Raw genomic sequence first — 20,026 nt, forward strand, 5'->3', positions numbered from 1 at the left:
AAGAATGAGGGGAAGGCAAGAGAGGACTTGGGATTTTATAAAGATAGTGATTTTGAAATATAATAGAACCAGAAAAAAGAAAAGAAAAACTAAAAACCCAGAGAAATGCAGAGAGAAAAGGGGATAAAAAGGAAGAAGGAAAGAGTAAAAATGAAAAAGTAAAAATAGTTTATCTTTTTTATAATATTTTGATGATTTAAAAATTATTTATATGTTTCACGTCATAACCGTTAAAATTAACAGCGGAATGACAAAAAAGTTTAATGTTAAAGTTCAGTGAATAAATTGAAAAAAATTAAAAGTACGGTGAGTGAAATAAGAGAGAAAATAAGTGAATAAACGTGTAATTTAGCTATGTTGAGAATAGTACTAACCCAAACACCTGCTTTCTAATTGCCTTTTTAACTTTGTTGGATGAAGAACAAGTGGGCAATCTTTAATGAATTAGGGTTGCCATTGTACTTCAAGCGTGCATGGGTAGATCCCACCAAATACGGCATTAGCCAACCTTCCGTAATTAACCACTTAAACATCCTACTAATCTACATTTATGTAGTGGCAACTCCAGATTCAATGCTGGCAAAAGTAGTCGATTAACAAACAAAGGTGTTTAGGGTTGAGACGGATTGCAATGATATTGTTTCTTGACATGAAGAAAACGTTTTCCAACGATTAAAAATGATTCTGAAAACATCTATAATATCGAGGAATCGAAAATATTATGTCATAATTTAATTGTTTTAAATTCAACTAATATTTATGGCGATTGATTCTTATATGTATTAGACTACAAAATTGACTCACGTGGTGATGTCTTGACAATCCACACATGGAAACTGGAGTGACCTGACATGTGCAAATTATTTGTTTACCATATCCCAATTACCTATCCATCCCTCTCTCTTTCGTGTAGGCACATGCGGTCACGAAAGCACAAAAAATAAAAGGATACGGGCATTCCCAAGGACTGAACCAATTTATTTAGTTAGTCCTCTTGAACCCATGCACGAAGAGCAATAACATTCGAATCGAATAAAACCCGACTCGCATCGCAGAACATGAGAATTCTTCACGTATTCGGATTCATTTGAATTTGCAAAGAGGTATCTGAAAATGACGAAACATATGATGTGGATAAGCAAAAACAAAGAGTCCCCAACATTTTGGTATGGGATGTCGCTATTATGCAAGTATTGTGTTCGCTTGCAGCCAAACAATTTACTCTGTCTGTCTGTGAATTAATACTGCTCTGCAAAATCCACCTAATATTTCAATGACGATAACGTCGCCATTTCTTTTCTTTTTCTTTTTTCAAATTTGTCTTTGAACCGTATAACAAAGTGTTGATATGATCTGCAGCTAAAGAGAATAAATTTAATACAAAATCTCACTTCTTGGTGCCGTAGCGGACATGGAATTTGAAGGTATACGGAGTTACGGACCCCTTTTTCTCTGGTTATTTCTTTTCTATTCTTCGCAGTTAACCCTCACAAATTCTTTATCAGCCAAACAACTTCAATGGTTAAAGAATAATTATTATTTTCTAGAGTCTTAAATTTGAGTAAGCTAAAATATTTGAATATTTATGGTTAAAGATTGAGATATTTTACTTGGTTGTCTTCTAGATTCCAAGGTTTTATATTAAGTAATTCAGACCTACGCGCATTACACATCTTACTTTGGTGGTTGAGTCTCCCAACAAGAATTTTCTACATGCGTAAGAACTCAAACTTGAGGTTTTGCTTAAGCAATATCAAGTTTCTTACAACTCGAACTAACCCTGTTAGTAAATGATTGAGAGATTTTAGAACAACTAATATGTATTATATGAAATGAGTTACAAAATAATATATATATATATGAAATAAGTTACAAAATAACTATAACTAGATTAAATCAGAAAACTTTTAGTTTTATGAGTCGTAAAATAGAAATAAATTTAAGTTTTATAACAGAGATAAGAAGAAATTTCCTATAGAAACGTACGCAAGAGGAACATTCCTATAGCCGTTGATGAGATAATGATTCGTTAGGGACTCAATTAACACATTTAAAGTTTAGGATCAATTTTGAAACCCGAGTGTTTGAGGACTTATGATGAAATTAACCCTTTAAATCTGAACAAAAAAAAAAATATCAGTTTGCATGCTGAAAACAAACGGACAAAACCGCCTCGTTGGTACCATGTCCTGTTTCAAGAGGTATCTCTCTGTTACAATTGTTATCAGATCTAATCTAAGCTAAAGAAATCATTTTTACACTAAAACACTTGAAAAAGACCGCCCCTCTCTTTCGTTTCAATTCAAGTACTCTCTCTGTCTCGAGGAAAATAAAAAATGAAAAAGAGACTTGGTTTCTGTCTCTGGGCTCTTTTTATTTGTTTATTTCTACTCCTTATTGTGGCTGACTATCGTTTTCTCTTGTAAGATAGAGGCAGGGACAGCTTTGTTAAACAACATGTGATCTGAGGTGACCAAACAGTAAGAGAGATCTATTGGTTCTTAATGATGGCAACGGTTTGTTTTTGCTTTTTGGGATTTATCAGGTGAATGCAGTTGAAATTACCCTCTTTTTCTTTTCATCTTCTTCCTCCTCTTTCACTTTTTTGTCCATTTCTTTCAAGAAGGCTACAACTTTGAGGAATCTAAGCTATGAAATTTGAACCAGTGAGTTTTTCTTTGTCCTTTTTTTGATTGTTTGATTCCATGATTTGTTTTTTTGCATGTTTGAAAAGTTGTTTGTTCCGTGCCTTCAGTCTCTGTGTTTTCAAGCTTGAATTCTTGGATTTCTGAGGTGTTTATGTTGCTTACTTTAGTTTGATGCTTGAAGGCCTATGTCTTTGAATACACCATGGCTAGCTCAGAGGGTTTGTTGTGCCTTGAAAATGAATGCCTTGTTTTCGAGGAAAAGACTGTGAGAACTTCAAGTTTGGTACTCGATTAATTGATGGGAATAGAAATAATCAAGGAGAGTGATGAAGATGCGATCTATTTTTGGTATGTTTGGTTAGGCTAAATGAGATTCTGCAGTGGGACACATTGATCATGACCAGGGGTGTTGGAGATAGGGTGCTCAAGGATGCGAACGGTAACGTTAGCGATCATTTTCGAAACCACATTCACTTGACTAACTGTATCCACTTGAAGAACCATATGCATAAGAACAGCCCTATGTTGGCTGATCGATCGCTTATGAGGGACCTTATTGTCCTTCAACGATCACGCTCCCTCAGGGACCCTTCTGCCAGTCCTCCCTCTTGGCATTCGCCGTCTGTTATTGATTTGCTTTACAAGAAGGGTCGATTGGGCGTCGAGAAGCAGACGGATGGAAGGAGGCTTTCGGTAAGCTCGCCACCTTTAGATAATTTTGCAGCTTCAAGAGTTGCATTGGGTGAAGCTGGTGGGGTCAATGAAGGAGTGCCTGCGACTAGTGATCTTAATAACAAGAGCGGAGCTAGAGATGGTCGAAGAATTAGGAGAGAAGAATCTGGTAGGAGAAGTAATAGGGCTGATCTTATGGGTGAAAACAAGGAGCCTGTGATGGAGCAAGATGGTAGTAGTAGTTTGCCTCCTGATGCAATCTCCGGTAATTCCAGACTGAAAAATAGAAAGACACAAAATTTGAAGGGGAAGCAAGCACAAGGCATTCAGGTCAGGACTTTGTCTGAGCAATTGAATGACCTCCCCCTAGATAACAATGATGTAGCATCTTCGAATGTTAACCTTTGTGGAAGGCATATTCAACCAGAGAAAACTCGTGTGGAACCTGAAGTCGCCATCCGCGGTCATTCAAGTGGACTAAACAGGGGGAGAAGGCGCAAGTTTCGAGGAATGAGAAGAGCTCGGGCTGCTCCTTCTAGAGAGGTTGGAGGTCAAAATGAGTTGTCAGTGGCTTCTAATTCATTTGGTCAGGGTTCTTTGCATCAAACGTATTGTACGGAAGATGAAGGAAATGAAAATGATGATCAAAATGTCTCAAGGGCTCCTAGAAATGGGTGTGGGATCCCTTTTAATTGGTCAAGAATTCGCCACCAGGGTAAAACTTCCCTTGACATAGCAGGGAGGAGCTTTACTTGTGGTCTATCGGCTTCTAGATTAAGGAAAAGTCGAGCAGGTTCCCATGGAAGAAATACTCCTGAAATGCCTGTGGAATCTAATCCATCAAGCTCATCTGCAAAATCCGAGGCGGAGGCACTGCCTCTTCTACTCGAGGCATCTGGATCTCTGGACAGCGCTGCGAATGCTCGTTGGGTGAATGACTATTCAGGGGAGCCAGGTATATTTGCTGATAACTTATTGAAGCACAATATTGATTCCGACTTTGCTTCCGAAGCTAGATTCAGTGAACAACGCAGACAGGGCGAGAACCTCCATGGCAGGCACCAAAATATAACACAAAAATACATGCCTAAAACTTTTAGAGACCTTGTTGGACAAAACTTGGTATCACAAGCCCTTTCCAATGCTGTTATGAAAAGGAAGATTGGATTCCTTTATGTCTTTTACGGACCTCATGGAACAGGGAAAACGTCATGTGCTCGGATATTTGCCAGAGCTATGAACTGTCAATCACGTGAAAAACCTAAACCGTGTGGTTTTTGTGATTCTTGTATTTCACATGATATCGGTAAGAGTCGAAATATTCAGGAAGTTGGTGCTATAAGTAATTTCGAATTCGAAAGTATCATGGATCAACTGGATAATATGATCATATCTCAGCCATCTTCACAGTACAGGGTTTTTATATTTGATGACTGTGATACTTTGTCCCCAATTGTTGGAGTGCCATATCAAAGGTCATTGATCGAGTGCCCAGGCGTGTGGTTTTTATTCTTGTCAGTTCAAGTCTTGATATTTTGCCTCATATAATCGTGTCCAGGTGCCAGAAATTTTTCTTCCCCAAACTGAAGGATGTGAATATCATTAATACTTTGCAGTGGATTGCATCAGAGAGGACATCGAAATTGATAAAGATGCGCTTAAACTGCTTGCCTCTCGATATGATGGATCACTGAGGGATGCAGAGATGACACTCGAGCAGCTTAGTTTACTCGGGAAAAAGATCTCGGTTCTTCTGATTCAAGAACTGGTGAGTTTATATCCTACAGTTTGATAACTCATAAGTCATAACACCATGCATGCACTAGTATTTCTATAGCCTATAGTAATATTATGGATCTGGCTCACAGGTTGGGCTTATCTCTGATGAAAAGCTGGTCAATCTTCTCGATCTTGCATTGTCTGCGGACACCGTAAATACTGTAAAGAGTTTGAGGGTGATCATGGAAACTGGTGTGGAACCTTTAGCTTTGATGTCACAGCTCGCTACAGTGATTACTGACATTCTTGCTGGCAGTTATGATTTCACTAAAGAAAGGCATAGAAGGAAGTTCTTTCGACGACAGCCATGTAAGTCTAAAAGGAAAAACTAATCTTCTGCTTTTCAATGCTAAATAATCCATTTCCTCTTGAACTTTGTCAGTAGTTGCATATACGCTCCCACTAAATTTTCATATTTGTGAATCTTACTCGGTGTATGCTATCCAGTGTCCAAAGAAGATATGGAGAAACTACGCCAAGCTTTGAAAACGTTATCCGAGGCAGAAAAACAGCTGAGGATGTCAAGTGACAAACTAACATGGCTAACCGCTGCTTTGCTTCAGCTTGCTCTGATCAGCAGTATATATTGCCCACATCTTCGGCCGGGAGTAGTTCTCATCATAGCCCCTTGCCTCAAAGCGACGTGGACAGAAAAGATGAGCTCCGTAATAGCTATAGAGGCTTGCCGAAAAATGATAGGTTGCAAAATCTCCATGCTGGAAGTTTAGGGGATTTCGAAATGGGTATAACTAACAGTGGACGCTTTGATAAGAAGAGACATGGTGTGCCCGGGATGGCTCCACAGCAAGTATCCACAGCTCCTATTGGGAGGCAGAATTTGGTCAAAAACTGTAACGGACTCGAACAAATTTGGTTGCAGGTGCTCGAGAAGATTCAAGTTAGTAGTCTGCAAGAGTTCTTATATCAAGAAGGAAAGCTGATCTCTGTCAGTTTTGATGCAGGTATACCCTACTGTGCATCATGCTCATCTTTGCATGCCTTGATCATACAATCACAACATGCTTTTCGATGAGAATCGTTTCCAGTTACTTTTTTAAATTACTATGTTCAAGAAACTTTAGAAAACCTGAAGCCGTAACACGTTTTAACGATTATGAAGTTTATCGAAGTTCATGGCCAAGCTAGAATAAAATGTCCCAAAAGTTTATTTCAGTTGTTCTTTCCCATCTAGATTGTAGCTTCATGCTCCACATCCGCAATTGCATAATAATAACCAAAACATTTGTGTGAGTGTATATATATATATATATATATATTCTTTTGTTACTTGAATGTTGCCGGTGGTGTATTTTTCTCCTTTTAATCAAGCATTATTTTTCTTCAGCTCCAACTGTACAGTTGATGTTGAGTTCGCATATGACCAAATCTAAGGCGGAGAAATTTATGGGGCATATTTTACAAGCATTCGAGTCTGTTCTTGGTTCGTCCCTGACAATTGAAATTAGATGTGAAGCGAAGAAAGATGCCGGAGCTGTCTTTCACGGGCTTCTTGGTCTACCAGCTTCCAAGGGTGGTCCAGCTCAGCTGTTGCAAGGCGAATCTCTTGATGCAGGGGGTGAAATTGTTGAAACAGCCGCTTCTCCAAGACAAGCCAAGGATAACAAACACACTGATAGCTTAGAATCTAACAGAAGAGGTTTAATGCTGATCGATGCTACGATTTATAGGAAACCGACGTTGGTGTCTACCTCGGGAAGACAGAAACCTGGGGAACTAAGTCATAGTCGGAGCATTGTTAGGGGTAAGGTGTCCCTCGCACATTTAATTCAACAGGCAGAAGGATGCACAAAACGAAATGGGTGGTCAAGGCGCAAAGCAGTTTCCATTGCCGAAAAACTCGAACAGGAGAACCTGTATGTGTACATCCAGTGCCATTATGATTTCTCAGCTTTCATTTTTGGTGTTAGAGATGCATCGATAAGCACGAATCCGTCGTTTTATTATCTTCAACTAAGAAATAAGAATTAACTTCGTATCTGTACATTTCAGGAGACTGGAACCTAGGTCGAAAAGCTTGCTTTGCTGGAAAGCAACAAGAGCAACTCGTCGGAAGGTAATTTACCTATTGTTTAACTTACTAAAACCAGCATTATACCAATGAAAAGTGTGTGATCATTAGTCTGCTTACGTCCCACAGCTCTCCCGCTTGAAAATTCGGACAAAAAGACCGCATTCGTTATTGATGCTCATCTCATGCGGACAATGTCGTTCGTCTAAGTCTGCTAGGTAGGTACGACGGACGAACATTTAGGATGGCTTTGAAGATTTGGTGCATGAGTTGGTTGAATTCATAGTTACAGTTGTAATTAGCTAATTTCTTGCCGGATCACAGGGTAAGTTCAAATGTGTCAAATTCTTTTTCCTTTGAATAAATGACAAGTTCTTTCCACTGAGAAACATGTAGGCAGGCAACTAGATTAGTGCAAAGCCACTCTTTCAGTTTATTCAATCATTACTGCTATTAGGCTTTCTTCCACTTTCATCCCGGAGCCGATCCCGAATACATCTCGACAACTTACCGGAATAAACCTGGACCGAAGTCGGTCATGGCAATGTTCGAACCTGGACTCTCCGAGTTGTGTTCTTGACATCCAAAGGGTGATCTTGGTTTTATAGAAAGCAGCACACTTTAATCTTCAAACTCTGCAACTAGCATGAAGGAGAAGTTGTTAAGGTTTGGCACCATTAATAAAAATTGTGTAATTTCTATTTAGTCCCTTGAAAAATTGTTTGATTCGGTATAAAAAAGCTCGAAATTATTTTTTCACCTAACCAAACAAAACCTTGCATTGAGCGACTTTTCCATCCTTCAAGTTCATAGTTCACACACAACTAAATAATATAATATTTTTATAAGCAATATAAAAGTAGTGTCGATTATAATCGGTACATATTGTTTTAATGAAAAACGTTACACACTAACAATAGTTTAACAATAAAGCAAGTTTCTGTCTACATTAGATTCGAAATGTCTCATTGTTTATCAAATCATGTGACGATATGGGGGCTCTTATTGAGATATTTTGTTCCAAATAATTATATTTTTCTTTTTATATAGATGGTTGAACTATTTTTTTTATTTGTGATTTAATTATAAGATTTGAAAGTGCTATCTAAATTTTATATAATATGATGATGATGGAATCATAAGGACTAAATTCATAATTTGATATTTTTATACTATAACCGAAATTTTAATTATGATCAATTTACAAAAATTTAGATGGGTTGGCCACGATCAATACACGTGTCTTAATTGACGGAAGGCGAAGGAGACACGTGTCCTTCCAACGTGTGATCCACGGGAACGGTGTGACGTGGAGGCATGTGATTCAGCCGACAAGAGGATTGAGCCAGCCGTGTCAACTATCCAAAGTCCAAACACAGGTTTTGTCAGATTTTAAGACATTTTCTCCAGGTCAACTAATCAATTGTGGAATCGGTAAAATAAAATTTTAATCCCTAAATTTATTAGTTTTTCAATTTTAATCCCTGGGCATCTCTCATTATAAAAACAAATTAAGTTTAGAATTAAATCGGATCAAATGATTTTTTTTATCTTCAACTTAAATTTAATATAATTAAATCGGGTTAAAATTCATCAAATCCGAATCCATATCTCATATACGGACCATATAAAGTAACATCTCCACTCTTAAAATCCCTAAAAAAGGGGGTTGTCCTTTGCAGTTTAACCAAATATCGTTTTATAAACAAACCAGAAAAGGATAGAGTTAATGAAAGCTGTATCCATTTCTATCTCTTACTGTTTGGTATGAAAAAAAGTCTGTATAAATATCGATGATCATCCTTTCTTTTCTTTTTTGCTAAACGCGGATTCCACTCTTGGAAAAGAATCCCCATTTTTATCTTCCCTTCTCACTTGAATAAAAAAGCTATCTTTGTGTGTGTGTGTGTTAAAAAAAAATCTTTGTTGTCAAGCATCCTTTCAAATTTTAGCCAACGATCCAAGGACTATATCATAAGGCTGAGATTCTTGGGTACAGTTTATTTTTTCCATTTCGTTTGTTTGTTGCAGATCTGAGGCTGTGAAATTCAGTTTTGGGGTTATCGACAATGGCATCAGCAGCTATTTTCTCTTCTCTAAGAAGGCGAAGGTCGCCGTCTCTAGAGGCTTTTTTGGCCCCCGTTGACTTAACTGGAGTATCCCTCGTTCTAACCCTTGCAAATCTCTCCTCCGAGCTTGTTTCTTGCTTTTCCAATAATGTTTTCTTCTTCCAACGAAGAAATTATCGATATTTGATTCGAAAAGTTGAAGTTTTTGTTCTCCTTTTGGAGTATTTGAGGGATTCAGCTTCAGGGTCCATGTCGAACCTGCCTTCTACAGCCGTATTGTGCTTCAAGGAGCTCTATTTGTTGCTATATAGGTCCAAGATACTGCTTGATTATTGCTCTCAATCCTGTAAGTTATGGCTTTGGATTCAAAACCACTCGGTTTCAGGCCATTTCCATGATTTGAACCAAGAAATTTCGACCCTTTTGGATTTTTTCCAATAAAAGAATTTAATTTGAGTGATGATGTTAGGGAGCGAGTTGAGCTGTTGCAGAAACAGGCAAGGAAAGCAAAATTGAATGTTGATAAAAGTGATGAGAATTTAAGGCTTAGATTCTTTTCATTTCTTGATGAGTTTGAGCACGGGAGGATACCGAATCATGTCGAGTTGAGGTTGCTCTTTGTGGAGAGATTGGGGATTAAAGATGCCACAAGTTGCAAGTCCGAAATCGAGTTTTTGGAGGAGCAGATTGTTAATCGCGAAGGAGATATCGAACCTACGGCTGCTGTGCTTAATGGATTTGTTGCAATAACCCGATATTGTAGGTTTTTGCTATTTGGTTTCGAGGAAGATGAGTTGCGGCTCTCTTTTGGGAATAGGAAGAAACCGAGAAAAGGGTTGATTACTCGGGAGATAGTCGATACGTTTTAGACTGTTCCGAAAGACTTTTGTTGCCCTATATCATTGGACTTGATGAGAGACCCTGTGATAATTTTGACAGGGCAGACTTATGATCGGAGTTCGATAGCTCGGTGGATGGCTGAAGGGCATTGTACTAGTCTGAAGATGGGGCAAATGCTTGTCCATAATCGCCTTGTTCCTAATCGGGCTTTGAGGAATTTGATCATGCAGTGGTGTAATGCTCATGGTGTTCTGTACGATCCTCTGGAAACCACAGATGCATCTGCCGAGTCTTTTGCTGCAGGTTTGCCGATCAAAGCAGCAACTGAAGCCAATAGAGCAACAGCAATACTTCTTGTTCAACAACTAGCAAATGGATCTCAGGGAGTTCAGACTGTAGCTGCTGTGAAATTCGCTTGCTGGCTAAAACAAGAAAGGAGAACCACGTTTTTATTGCAGAGGTTGGGGCTATACCACACTTACAAAAGTTGCTGTTGTCCTCGAATCCCATTGCTCGAGAATTCTGTAACTGCATTGCTGAACTTGTCCATTCATGAGAAGAACAAAACTCAAATTATGGACGAGGACGGTTGTCTAGGAACGATTGTTGAAATCTTGAGGCTTGGGCTCACAACAGAGGCCAGGCAAAATGCTGCAGCGACGTTGTTCAGCCTCTCCGTAGTTCACAACTATAAGAAGAGGATAGCGGATTAGGGAGGAGCAGTTGAAGCCTTAGCAGAATTGTTGAGAGTGGGGACACCCAGAGGGAAGAAGGATGCAGTGACCGCTTTATTTAATCTGGCGACTCGCTCGGACAATTGTGAGAGCATGATAGAGGCTGGAGCAATTACTGCACTCGTCGGAGCTTTAGAAAATGAAGGGGTGGCGGAGGAAGCAGCAGGTGCATTGGCCTTCATTGTCAGGCAGCCAATCGGAGCCGAAGCGGTGGGGAAGGAAGAAATGGCAGTGGCAGGGTTAATAGCAATGATGCGATGTGGAACACCAAGAGGAAAAGAGAACGCTGTTGCAGCATTACTAGAGTTTTGCCGCACCGGTGGGGCCGCCACAACTAAAAGAGTGCTCAAAGCCCCAGCATTGGCTGGTTTACTTCAGGCGCTATTGTTTACCGGTACAAAGCGAGCAAGAAGAAAGGCCGCATCACTTGCTAGAGTGTTCCAGAGGTGTGAGTATGCATCTTTACATTTCGGAGGATTGAGTGTCAGATATGCATTTGCAGGCAACTCAAGCATGAACAATTCGAGTTTACCGGGTCATGTGTTGGTCCCTCTGTCGATTTCGGTATTGTAATCACTCATATTAGTTCCCATTTTTGTAAGCAAATAAATTTCACAGATTCTTTCATTAAGTTTCAGATATTGAAGAAGACAAGTTTATAGAAAGTGTACTGTTTAATTAGCTTGATCTTATATATTACTCTCAGTGTAATTTGGTCACAATGATCAAATAATACCTTAAAAGACTTGCATTTTGTTTAGAATCAACAGTTATGATACATGTCATCAAGCATCATTGCACTGATATATGCCATGATGCAGGCAACAAGATACTCATCAAGATGCCATGGAATATTGTAACAAGACAACTTTGCAAATTCACTAAATTTAGTGTTGATTCTAAAATTGAGTCTGAACTATATTGAAGCAGACAAGAAGAAGCCATGTAAATCACTATAGCTGTATATCACCTAAAAACAAATGAACCTGAGAATGTTAATGACATGCTTGAGATGATAACTCAAACATATGTTATCTAATTCAACATCAAACCAATCATACCTAGATTTATACATCTATGAAAATAATCAACCAATATCAAGTTCTCTCTGCAGGAGTCAGATGCCCCATCTGTTCTGCAAGGTTATTTACATTCTTCATATTCCACCAAAATCTGCTGTGATCACTAGGGTTGCTTTCATTCTTTCTAGCATCGGCATCTTTTCTTTCTGACTGAACTTCCTGAGTATCAGTCCAACCTAGATTTTCAGTCAAAAATTGTTCCCAAAATACATCATTAACCCCAGCTTTTGCAGGCTCGGTAGTTACTGCAGCTTGTTCCTTTGCTGTAATAGGCTCAGAAGTAACAACAGGGACAGGCTCAGAGTTCATGTCGATCCCAGGGGATTTAGGTCGAGCATCGACACTAACCTGTGTGCAAGATATTGATGGAGTTTCTTCACAACTAGTTGATTCATCCAGATCAAGGTTTGAATTACGTTGAACGTTAGTTTGACCAAAATCCCGTACCACGTTCTCCCAAAACACCATTGATGACTCTAACTGTCCAAATGGCTCCATGTTGGACAAAGATGTGCCTGTCTGAGTATCTTCCATCCCAGCTTCATCGTAGAAGTAAGCAATTCTTGGCAACCTTCTCTTTCTGTCATTAGTCTCCAATTGTGATGTCTGGTTTATGGCAAGTCCTGGTCTCTGCAAGACTCGAGCCACAGAAGACATCATTATTTGCTGCCGCTGTTCCATACTTTGTAAACGATCCCTCAAAAGCTGCATTTTCATCTGAAATTGTTGTCGCGCCTGTTCATGCCTCTGTAACTCTAACGCAAGTGACTCTTTTTCATTCTTAAGTCTCTCAATCCCGTCCCTTAGATTCTGTCTCTCTGCATCTGCTAACGAAGCTCCTTGACCTACATGATTCTGCATGGAATGGCTATGAACCGGTTTGCGTCTGTGTATGTTTTTCAGAAGATGGGGCCGAGCTCTTATAAAATCCTCGTTTGCAAATTCCCACTGCTCGGGATCAGTTTTCCTGAAACCCTGCCAAAATACGGAAAAAACTTGATTCAAGCTGTAAGAAACAAATGCGTATTCGAGTGATAAATGTGGGGTAACAAAAAGAACAAGCATCTCACATATGTATTAAGCTGTCTGATAAAGCTAGAAAAGTTATTGTGCTTGAAGAATCTGGGAAGTAAATCCCTTGCAAACTCGAGCGGATTCCATACAATGAAACTTCTCTCACTTGCACTCCACGACACGATAGAATCCGTAGAAGGATCATCCACCATCTCATATGTCTTTGCAATGAAAGGAGGGAGTGAACTTGAGCTGGCCTGATTCTCATCCATACCAAAATCCCAGTATATGTAATCTCAAACACCCTTCCCAGAAATCAAATGTCAAACTAACGGCAACAGTTGCCCCATAAATCGAACTCTCAGACCGTAGAAGCGAACATCCTCACTCTGACAATCAATATCAATCGAAAGAACAAACCTTTGACTGCCCTTATACCGTTTTCAACCGAAGATTGTTATTACCTTACTAACCAGGATCTATAACTTTCCAAGAGGCTCTATTTCGAGATTCTCGATTTCCCAAGTCTTCAAATATTAAAACTCAAAATCACAAACCCAGATCAATAAAAGAAAACCCTTTTATCCTTGTACAAAACCCAGTTAAAGATGTCAGCTATTTCAATGTATGCAGCTAAAAACCACAATTCAAACCCCTAAATTCTCCAAATTTCGATCAATTAAAACACTATGTTCTCCAAAAACAAACTATCCTTCAAGTTCAGCTTCAAATTTAGAAAATAAAACAAGCATCACCAATATCCAGAGTTAGCTATGCAGAGCTCCTGTATTCTACAAAAGCCAAACTTAAAACGAAAAGTAAACTGAAAATTCGATTAAAAGAAAACCTTCTGCGATTCTATTATTGGTTGACCATTTCAAAAGTCGCTAAAAAGTCTTACTATAATCACAGTCAAAACTTTTTCCTGTCTAATTTTCTTACTGTTAGGTTTGTATTATAAATATACCGGTAAAGTCTCGTAATAGGAGTTACGATTATGTGCGTTGGGGGTGTAGGGCGCAGTCCCGCGGTATGGTACAGGGTTATTTTTATAAATATGTACCAGAGTTTATTTATTATAAAAGGAGATGTAAACTAAACCTATGTGACATTGAATGAAAAACTAGCGCCGCCTAAGGCACCAAGGACGTAAGCACATCGTTAAAATTCTTGTGTTCTTTCTGTTTTCTTTACCCGATTATTCAACAATTGGTATCAGATGTCAAGAGCCAAATTCGAAGTTGCGAAATTCGATGGTCAGGGCAACTTCGGATTATGGCAAACAAGGGTGAAGGATCTGTTGGCTCAGCAAGGGATCCTGAAGGCTTTGCGACCTACAAAGTCGACGTCGATGGAGGAGGAAGATTGGGAAGAATTACAGCAGCGAGCGGCAGGAACCATACGATTATGTTTGGCGGACGAGGTCATGTATTACGTCATGTATTTGTCATCTCCAGATGAAATTTGGAAAAAGTTGGAAAGTCAGTTTATGTCCAAATCCTTAACGACTAAACTGTATCTAAAGTAGCGGCTGTATGGGCTGAAGATGCAGGATGATCATGATTTGGCGCAACACGTGAATGACTTCAATCAAATCGTTTCTGATTTGGCTAGGCTTGATGTGAAAATTGAGGATGAAGACAAAGCGATGATTCTGTTGTGTTAGTTGCCTCCCTCTTATGAACACATGGTGACTACTCTTACATATGGGAAAGAGACTATTAAAGTTGAGGAGATTACTGCAGCCTTGTTGGCTCACAACCAGCAAAAGCAGAATATAGGGGAAAACTCTCAAGCTGATAGCTTATATATATTAAGGGTAATCGAGACCGTGGACGGAAGACAGAGAAGGCAGGGTCTGGGAAGCAGAATTTCAAATCTAAATCTAGGGATAAGAAGACAATTCATTGTTACAAGTACAAGGAGGCGGGACATATGAAGCGAGACCGTCCTAAGTTGAAAAAACAGATTGATGAGAAGCGTGATGACTTATCCAAGTATGTGAATGTGGTCGAGGATGACAATTCTGATTGCAGTGAGGGTGATATGCTCTCTATTTTAACGACTCAATTGACGGATGCTTGGATTCTTGATTCTGGATGTTCTTATCACATCACGCCAAATAGGGAATGGTTCTCGACATACAGGTTAATTAATTCTGGTTGTGTCCATTTGGGTGATGATCGATGTTGCAATATTGTTGGTATTGGTGATGTTAGAATTAAGATGTATGATGGTTATGTTCGGACGTTGTGTGGTGTTCGACATATCCCAGATTTGAAGAAGAATTTGATTTCTTTGAGAACTTTTCACAAGAATGGTTTTATCCCTAAGACTGATGAGGATAGGGAAACCATTCGGATTGTTAAAGGATCTTTGACTGTGATGAAAGGAAAGATGATTGCAGGGAATATTTACTGATTGTTAGGGAGTATCGTTGTAGGTGAAGTTCATTCTGTTGAGTCATGTGATGATACTACCAAACTGTGGCATATGCGTCTTACTCATCTTAGTGAACGTGGTATGGCTGAATTACATAAAAAAATCTTTTGCATGGTGTTAAAAGTTGTAAGCTTGATTTTTGCAAGTATTGTGTTCTTGGTAAACAGACTAAAGTCTGTTTCAAGACTGGGAAGCACACAACTGAAGGGATTCTTGATTATGTGCATTCTGATGTATGGGGGCCTTCCACGACATCGTCTTTGGGTGGATCTAGGTGTTATGTTACTTTTATTGATGATTTTTCACGGAAAGTTTGGGTGTATTTTTTGAAACAGAAGTATGACGTTTTTTAGAAGTTCAAACTGTGGAAAGTTGAGGTAGAAAACCAAACAAGACGAAAAATCAAGTGTTTGCCGTCTGACAATGGTACGGAGTACACATATTCACAGTTTCTAAACTTCTGTAAGGAGTATGGGATTAAGAGGCATTTTACAGTGCACAATACACCACAACAGAATGGTGTCACGGAACGGATGAACATGTCATTGAATGAAAGAGCCAGATGTTTGCGGTTGAATGCGGGGCTTCCCAAACACTTATGGGCTGAGGCTGTTAACATGGTGTGTTATCTTATCAATAGATCGCCAAGGGCATCATTGGTTGGGAAAGTTGTAGAAGAGGTATGGACTGGTCATGATATTACTATTGATCACTTACGGATTTTTGGTTGTCCTGCTTATGTGCATGTACCTGCTGATGAGAGATCCAAAATCGAAGGAGTGTATTTTATGAGTTATAAGACAGGTTTCAAAGGATTCAAGTTCTGACATCCAGTTGCGAAGAAAATTGTGATCAGTAGAGATGTTGTTTTTGATGAACATTCCATATTGCAGCAGAAGAAAGACACGACAATGGTGGATTTCGAGCAGTTTCCAGATGAGAAAATAGAAACTTCTCAAACGATTTCTGGTGGTTCCGCTACGGTTGATTTGCATGATTATAGTCTCGCCAGAGACAGGGTGAGACGGACGAATATAAAGCCTCTGAACAGATTGGGCTTTGAAGACTTGGTCTTTTCTGCACTTACTGTTAGCAGTGATGATCCAGTTACTTTTCATGATATTGTTAGTAGTCAGGAAAACGACAAGCGGATGGTTGTCATGGTTGAGGAGATTGAGTCTTTGCATCACAATCATACATGGGAGTTAGTTCGCCTTCCTGAGGCTAAGAAGTCAATTGGTTGCAAATGGGTGTATAAGAAGAAACCAGCAGTAACAGAAAAAGAGGGGGAGAAGTTCAAGGCTCGTTTGGTAGCAAGGGTTTTTCACAGCAGAAAGGAGTTTGTCGTAACCGTCTTTCGGTTGGGCCCCGGAATTGGGCTTCGACGTGGATTAAATGAATTGGGAGTTGCCACCGATCATTTACTTTACGAAAAGTGGGTTGATCGGATACCTTATTTCTTATATGATCTGTGTCTTACCAGAGATATGTCAGATTCGGGAGTCGGTTACAGTCAAGGAAGGGTTAGCACCCTTGAACTGCCCTTTCGGTACTACGTAATTTCAAGTTGTCATTAAGTAAGAAAATTGAAAGTTTAACTCAAAAGGTAAAATTACTATTCAAAATTACTTACCCTAATTCGATTTGAAAATATCCCTTTTAAAAAAAGGCGAGAAACACGTTAGATGAAAAAGACAATGAAAGTAAATAAATAAAACAAAGAAAACACGTAAATAACACAAATAAACAAAATGAGATAAAAAAATAAGAAAATAAAAGAAGTAAAAGTAAAAATAAACAAGAAAAAAAAGAATGAAGTAATGAATCTAATACAATAAAACAACAATAAAATAATGAGAAAAAATACAAAGAAAATAGAAAATAAATGAAAAACATACAATCACATAAAATAAAGAAAAATAAATAAAAAAATGTAAGTTAAAAGTAAAATAGTAATAACAATTATAATGATAATTATAAAAATATAAATATATACGTTAATAGCAAAAATAAATAGTAATAATGCTAGTTATATGAATATATATATATATATAATAACTTATAAACAAGGTATAAAAAATAATAGTAATAATAAGTACTAAAATAAAAATAATAATAATAGTAATAAATAAAGTATAAATGAAATAAAAAATAATAATAATGGAAATATAAGTAAATATATATGATATTAGTAGGGGATTAAATTGAAATAAAAGCTAAATCAGTGGGCAAATGTCAAAGAACATTGAAGATTAAAACCGGCAAAAATAAAAAAGTTTTCATTTTTTTAATAGATTTTCGCACCTTCATTCCAAAAATGTAATTTGTTTTTGCGAAATAGCCTCTAGGGAGCGTAGATCTGAAATCAAAGTTTCGAAAAACTCCCTTCCGAGTCATCGGCTAAAACATTTGTCTTTGGGATTCTCAAGCAAAGAAAACACGATTAACAACGCATGCAAGTGAAGAGTAAAGAGAAACAAACGAAAGGTAAAAAGCTTTCACCTTTATTACTTGAATCGTTTACAATAGCCTCGAAATCACTTTTTCTTTGCTCGTATTTTTCTGGCGTTCCTTTTGTGTAAATCGTGTGTGTTCTGGTGTGGTAATTACAAGGCTTATTTATAGTACTAAAAAACCCTATTTTAGACTAGTATTTGAGTCCTAATCCAACTCTTATTTGTTGGTTACGTGAAGACTCCTCGGTTGGCAGGACAAAATCTGGTGTCTTCAGCTGCCCCTCTTTGCTCATTATCGTGTAACGAAAATAGAGCAAAGATTTCAAGACACAAATTTTGTCCATATCGAATATCCTCTAACGTAGAGTTGAAATCTGATATTGAAACTGATTTGTCAATCACAAAATGACTCCATCATTGTGAGGTTGAGTCAAAATTGGAAAATTCTGAGCACGAAATCCTTCGTCGCGAAGTTGAAAACGAGCTCAAAGCTTTTGACAAGTGGCCTCTAAATCATCTTCTGGTTCAAGATACTTCGTCGTGAAGGTGGAACTTGACCTGAAGACTTTGGTGTTGTGATGTTACAGATGGCCCCTTCGTCGTGAAGTTGAGTTAATCCGTTGGGGTATGATACCCTTCGTTGTGAAGTTGTATATATATATGGCCCCTTCGTCGTGAAGTTGAGCCTTAGAATTGGATATCCTTCATTGTGAAATTGAAATCCAATGTAAGTTGTGTTGCTGCTTGTGTGCACGATTCCCTTCGTCGTGAAGTTGAAACCGTAAGTGGTCCCTCCGTTGTGAAGTTGAACCTGGTAATTGGATATCCTTCGTCGTGAAGTTGAAATCCAAGTAAGTTGTATTGCTCCGAGTCCAATATCCTCCGTCATGAAGTTGAAATTGGCTCTGGAACTGGGAAATTATTTGCTAACAGTCAGCCGCCCCTTCGCTGTGAAGTTAAGCTTGTGCTGTTTCGAGTCTAATATCTTTCGCTGTGAAGTTGAAATTGACTCTGAAATTGGGAAGTTATTTGTTGACAACCAGTCGTCCCTTCGTTGTGAAGTTGAACTTGTGTTGTCTTGAGTGTTGAGCATGGTAATTGGATATCCTTCGTCGTGAAGTTGAAATCCAAGTAAGTTTTATTACTCCGAATCCAATATCCTCCGTCGTGAAGTTGAAATTGGCTCTGGAACTGGGAAATTGTTTGTTGACAGTCAGCCGCCCCTTCACCATGAAGTTGAGCTTATGCTGTCTTGAGTCTAATATCCTTCATTGTGAAGTTGAAATTGACTCTGAAAGTTGTTTGTTGATAATCAGCCATCCCTTCGCTATGAAGTTGAACTTGTGTTATCTTGAGTCCAATATCCTTCGCTGTAAAGTTGAAATTGGCATGATATCCTCCGTCGTGGAGTTGAAATCGTAGATGTCTGGGTACGATATCCTCCATCGTGGAGTTGAAATCGCGGATGGCCTCTTCGTCATGAAGTTGAGCCTTGACTTGAATATTCTTCGTCGTGAAGTTGAAATCCAAGTATTGAACGTTGCGGGTGGACACGATTTCCTTCACCGTGAAGTTAAAAACGTGGATGACCCATTTATTATAAAGTTTGGCTTCGAGCTAGATATCTTTCGTCGTGAAGTTAAAATATACTTTCGAACAAGTTGTGTCGCTTCGAGTTCAATATCCTTCGCTACGAAGTTGAAATTGGCTCTAGCTAAAACCTGCAAAGTGATGCATATATGCGATGATGCAATGCCCTTAGGTATGCCTAAAATGCATATGTAACATATGTTATTTTGGGTTCTGGAGAAAAATCTCGATCTCCGATTGCATGTTTGGAATCTTGACTCTGGAATCTTGAAGTTCTGATCCCTGATCTCGAATTCTTCAAATATTCAAATCTGATGTGCACATTCTATTTTTTTCTTGATTTGGGAATTGCTTCTCAACCAATCTCAAGTATGAGCCTTGATCGGCTTCCGAGTACCTGTACTTTTCAATGAATGTTTGTATAGTAATATGCGAATATCTTTTGCATAAGTAAATAAATCATTAAGTTTAAGCTCAATCCAAGATGCTCAAAAGGAATTGGTGTAGGGAAAAAAGATTGTCTTTTATTAATGAGGGAGAAAGAACAAATAATACATGACAAACATTTTAGAAGATGAAGACATGATGAGGTGAAAATGAATATCTTAGATTTCAATAATGTGGGCACTTCTAAGCTAAAAAGTCGTTAGGTGACCTTGAATCCAACCTTT

The 20,026-nt window shown here is 38.5% G+C and overlaps 1 protein-coding gene and 2 pseudogenes across 1 annotated transcript; 2 read left to right on the forward strand and 1 right to left on the reverse strand.

The window, feature by feature from the left end:
* Nucleotides 1-2,870: 2,870 nt before the first annotated feature.
* LOC120172925 lies at nucleotides 2,871-7,766 on the forward strand (annotated as a pseudogene).
* Nucleotides 7,767-9,168: 1,402 nt separating this feature from the next.
* Nucleotides 9,169-11,501, forward strand: LOC120172926 (annotated as a pseudogene).
* Nucleotides 11,502-11,830: 329 nt separating this feature from the next.
* Nucleotides 11,831-13,161, reverse strand: LOC120172927 (heat stress transcription factor A-4c-like). Its single transcript, XM_039180251.1, has 2 exons — nucleotides 12,924-13,161; nucleotides 11,831-12,828 (listed from the first exon to the last, which is right to left on the reverse strand). The coding sequence occupies exons 1-2, from the start codon at nucleotides 13,137-13,139 to the stop codon at nucleotides 11,869-11,871; spliced, it is 1,176 nt and encodes a 391-aa protein (XP_039036182.1). The 5' UTR covers nucleotides 13,140-13,161; the 3' UTR covers nucleotides 11,831-11,868.
* Between the last annotated feature and the right edge of the window lie 6,865 nt (nucleotides 13,162-20,026).

Source organism: Hibiscus syriacus, unplaced genomic scaffold (assembly GCF_006381635.1).
Source record: "Hibiscus syriacus cultivar Baekdansim isolate YM2019G1 unplaced genomic scaffold, ASM638163v2 tig00111917_pilon, whole genome shotgun sequence".
In the NCBI taxonomy this organism is placed as follows: Eukaryota; Viridiplantae; Streptophyta; class Magnoliopsida; order Malvales; family Malvaceae; genus Hibiscus; species Hibiscus syriacus.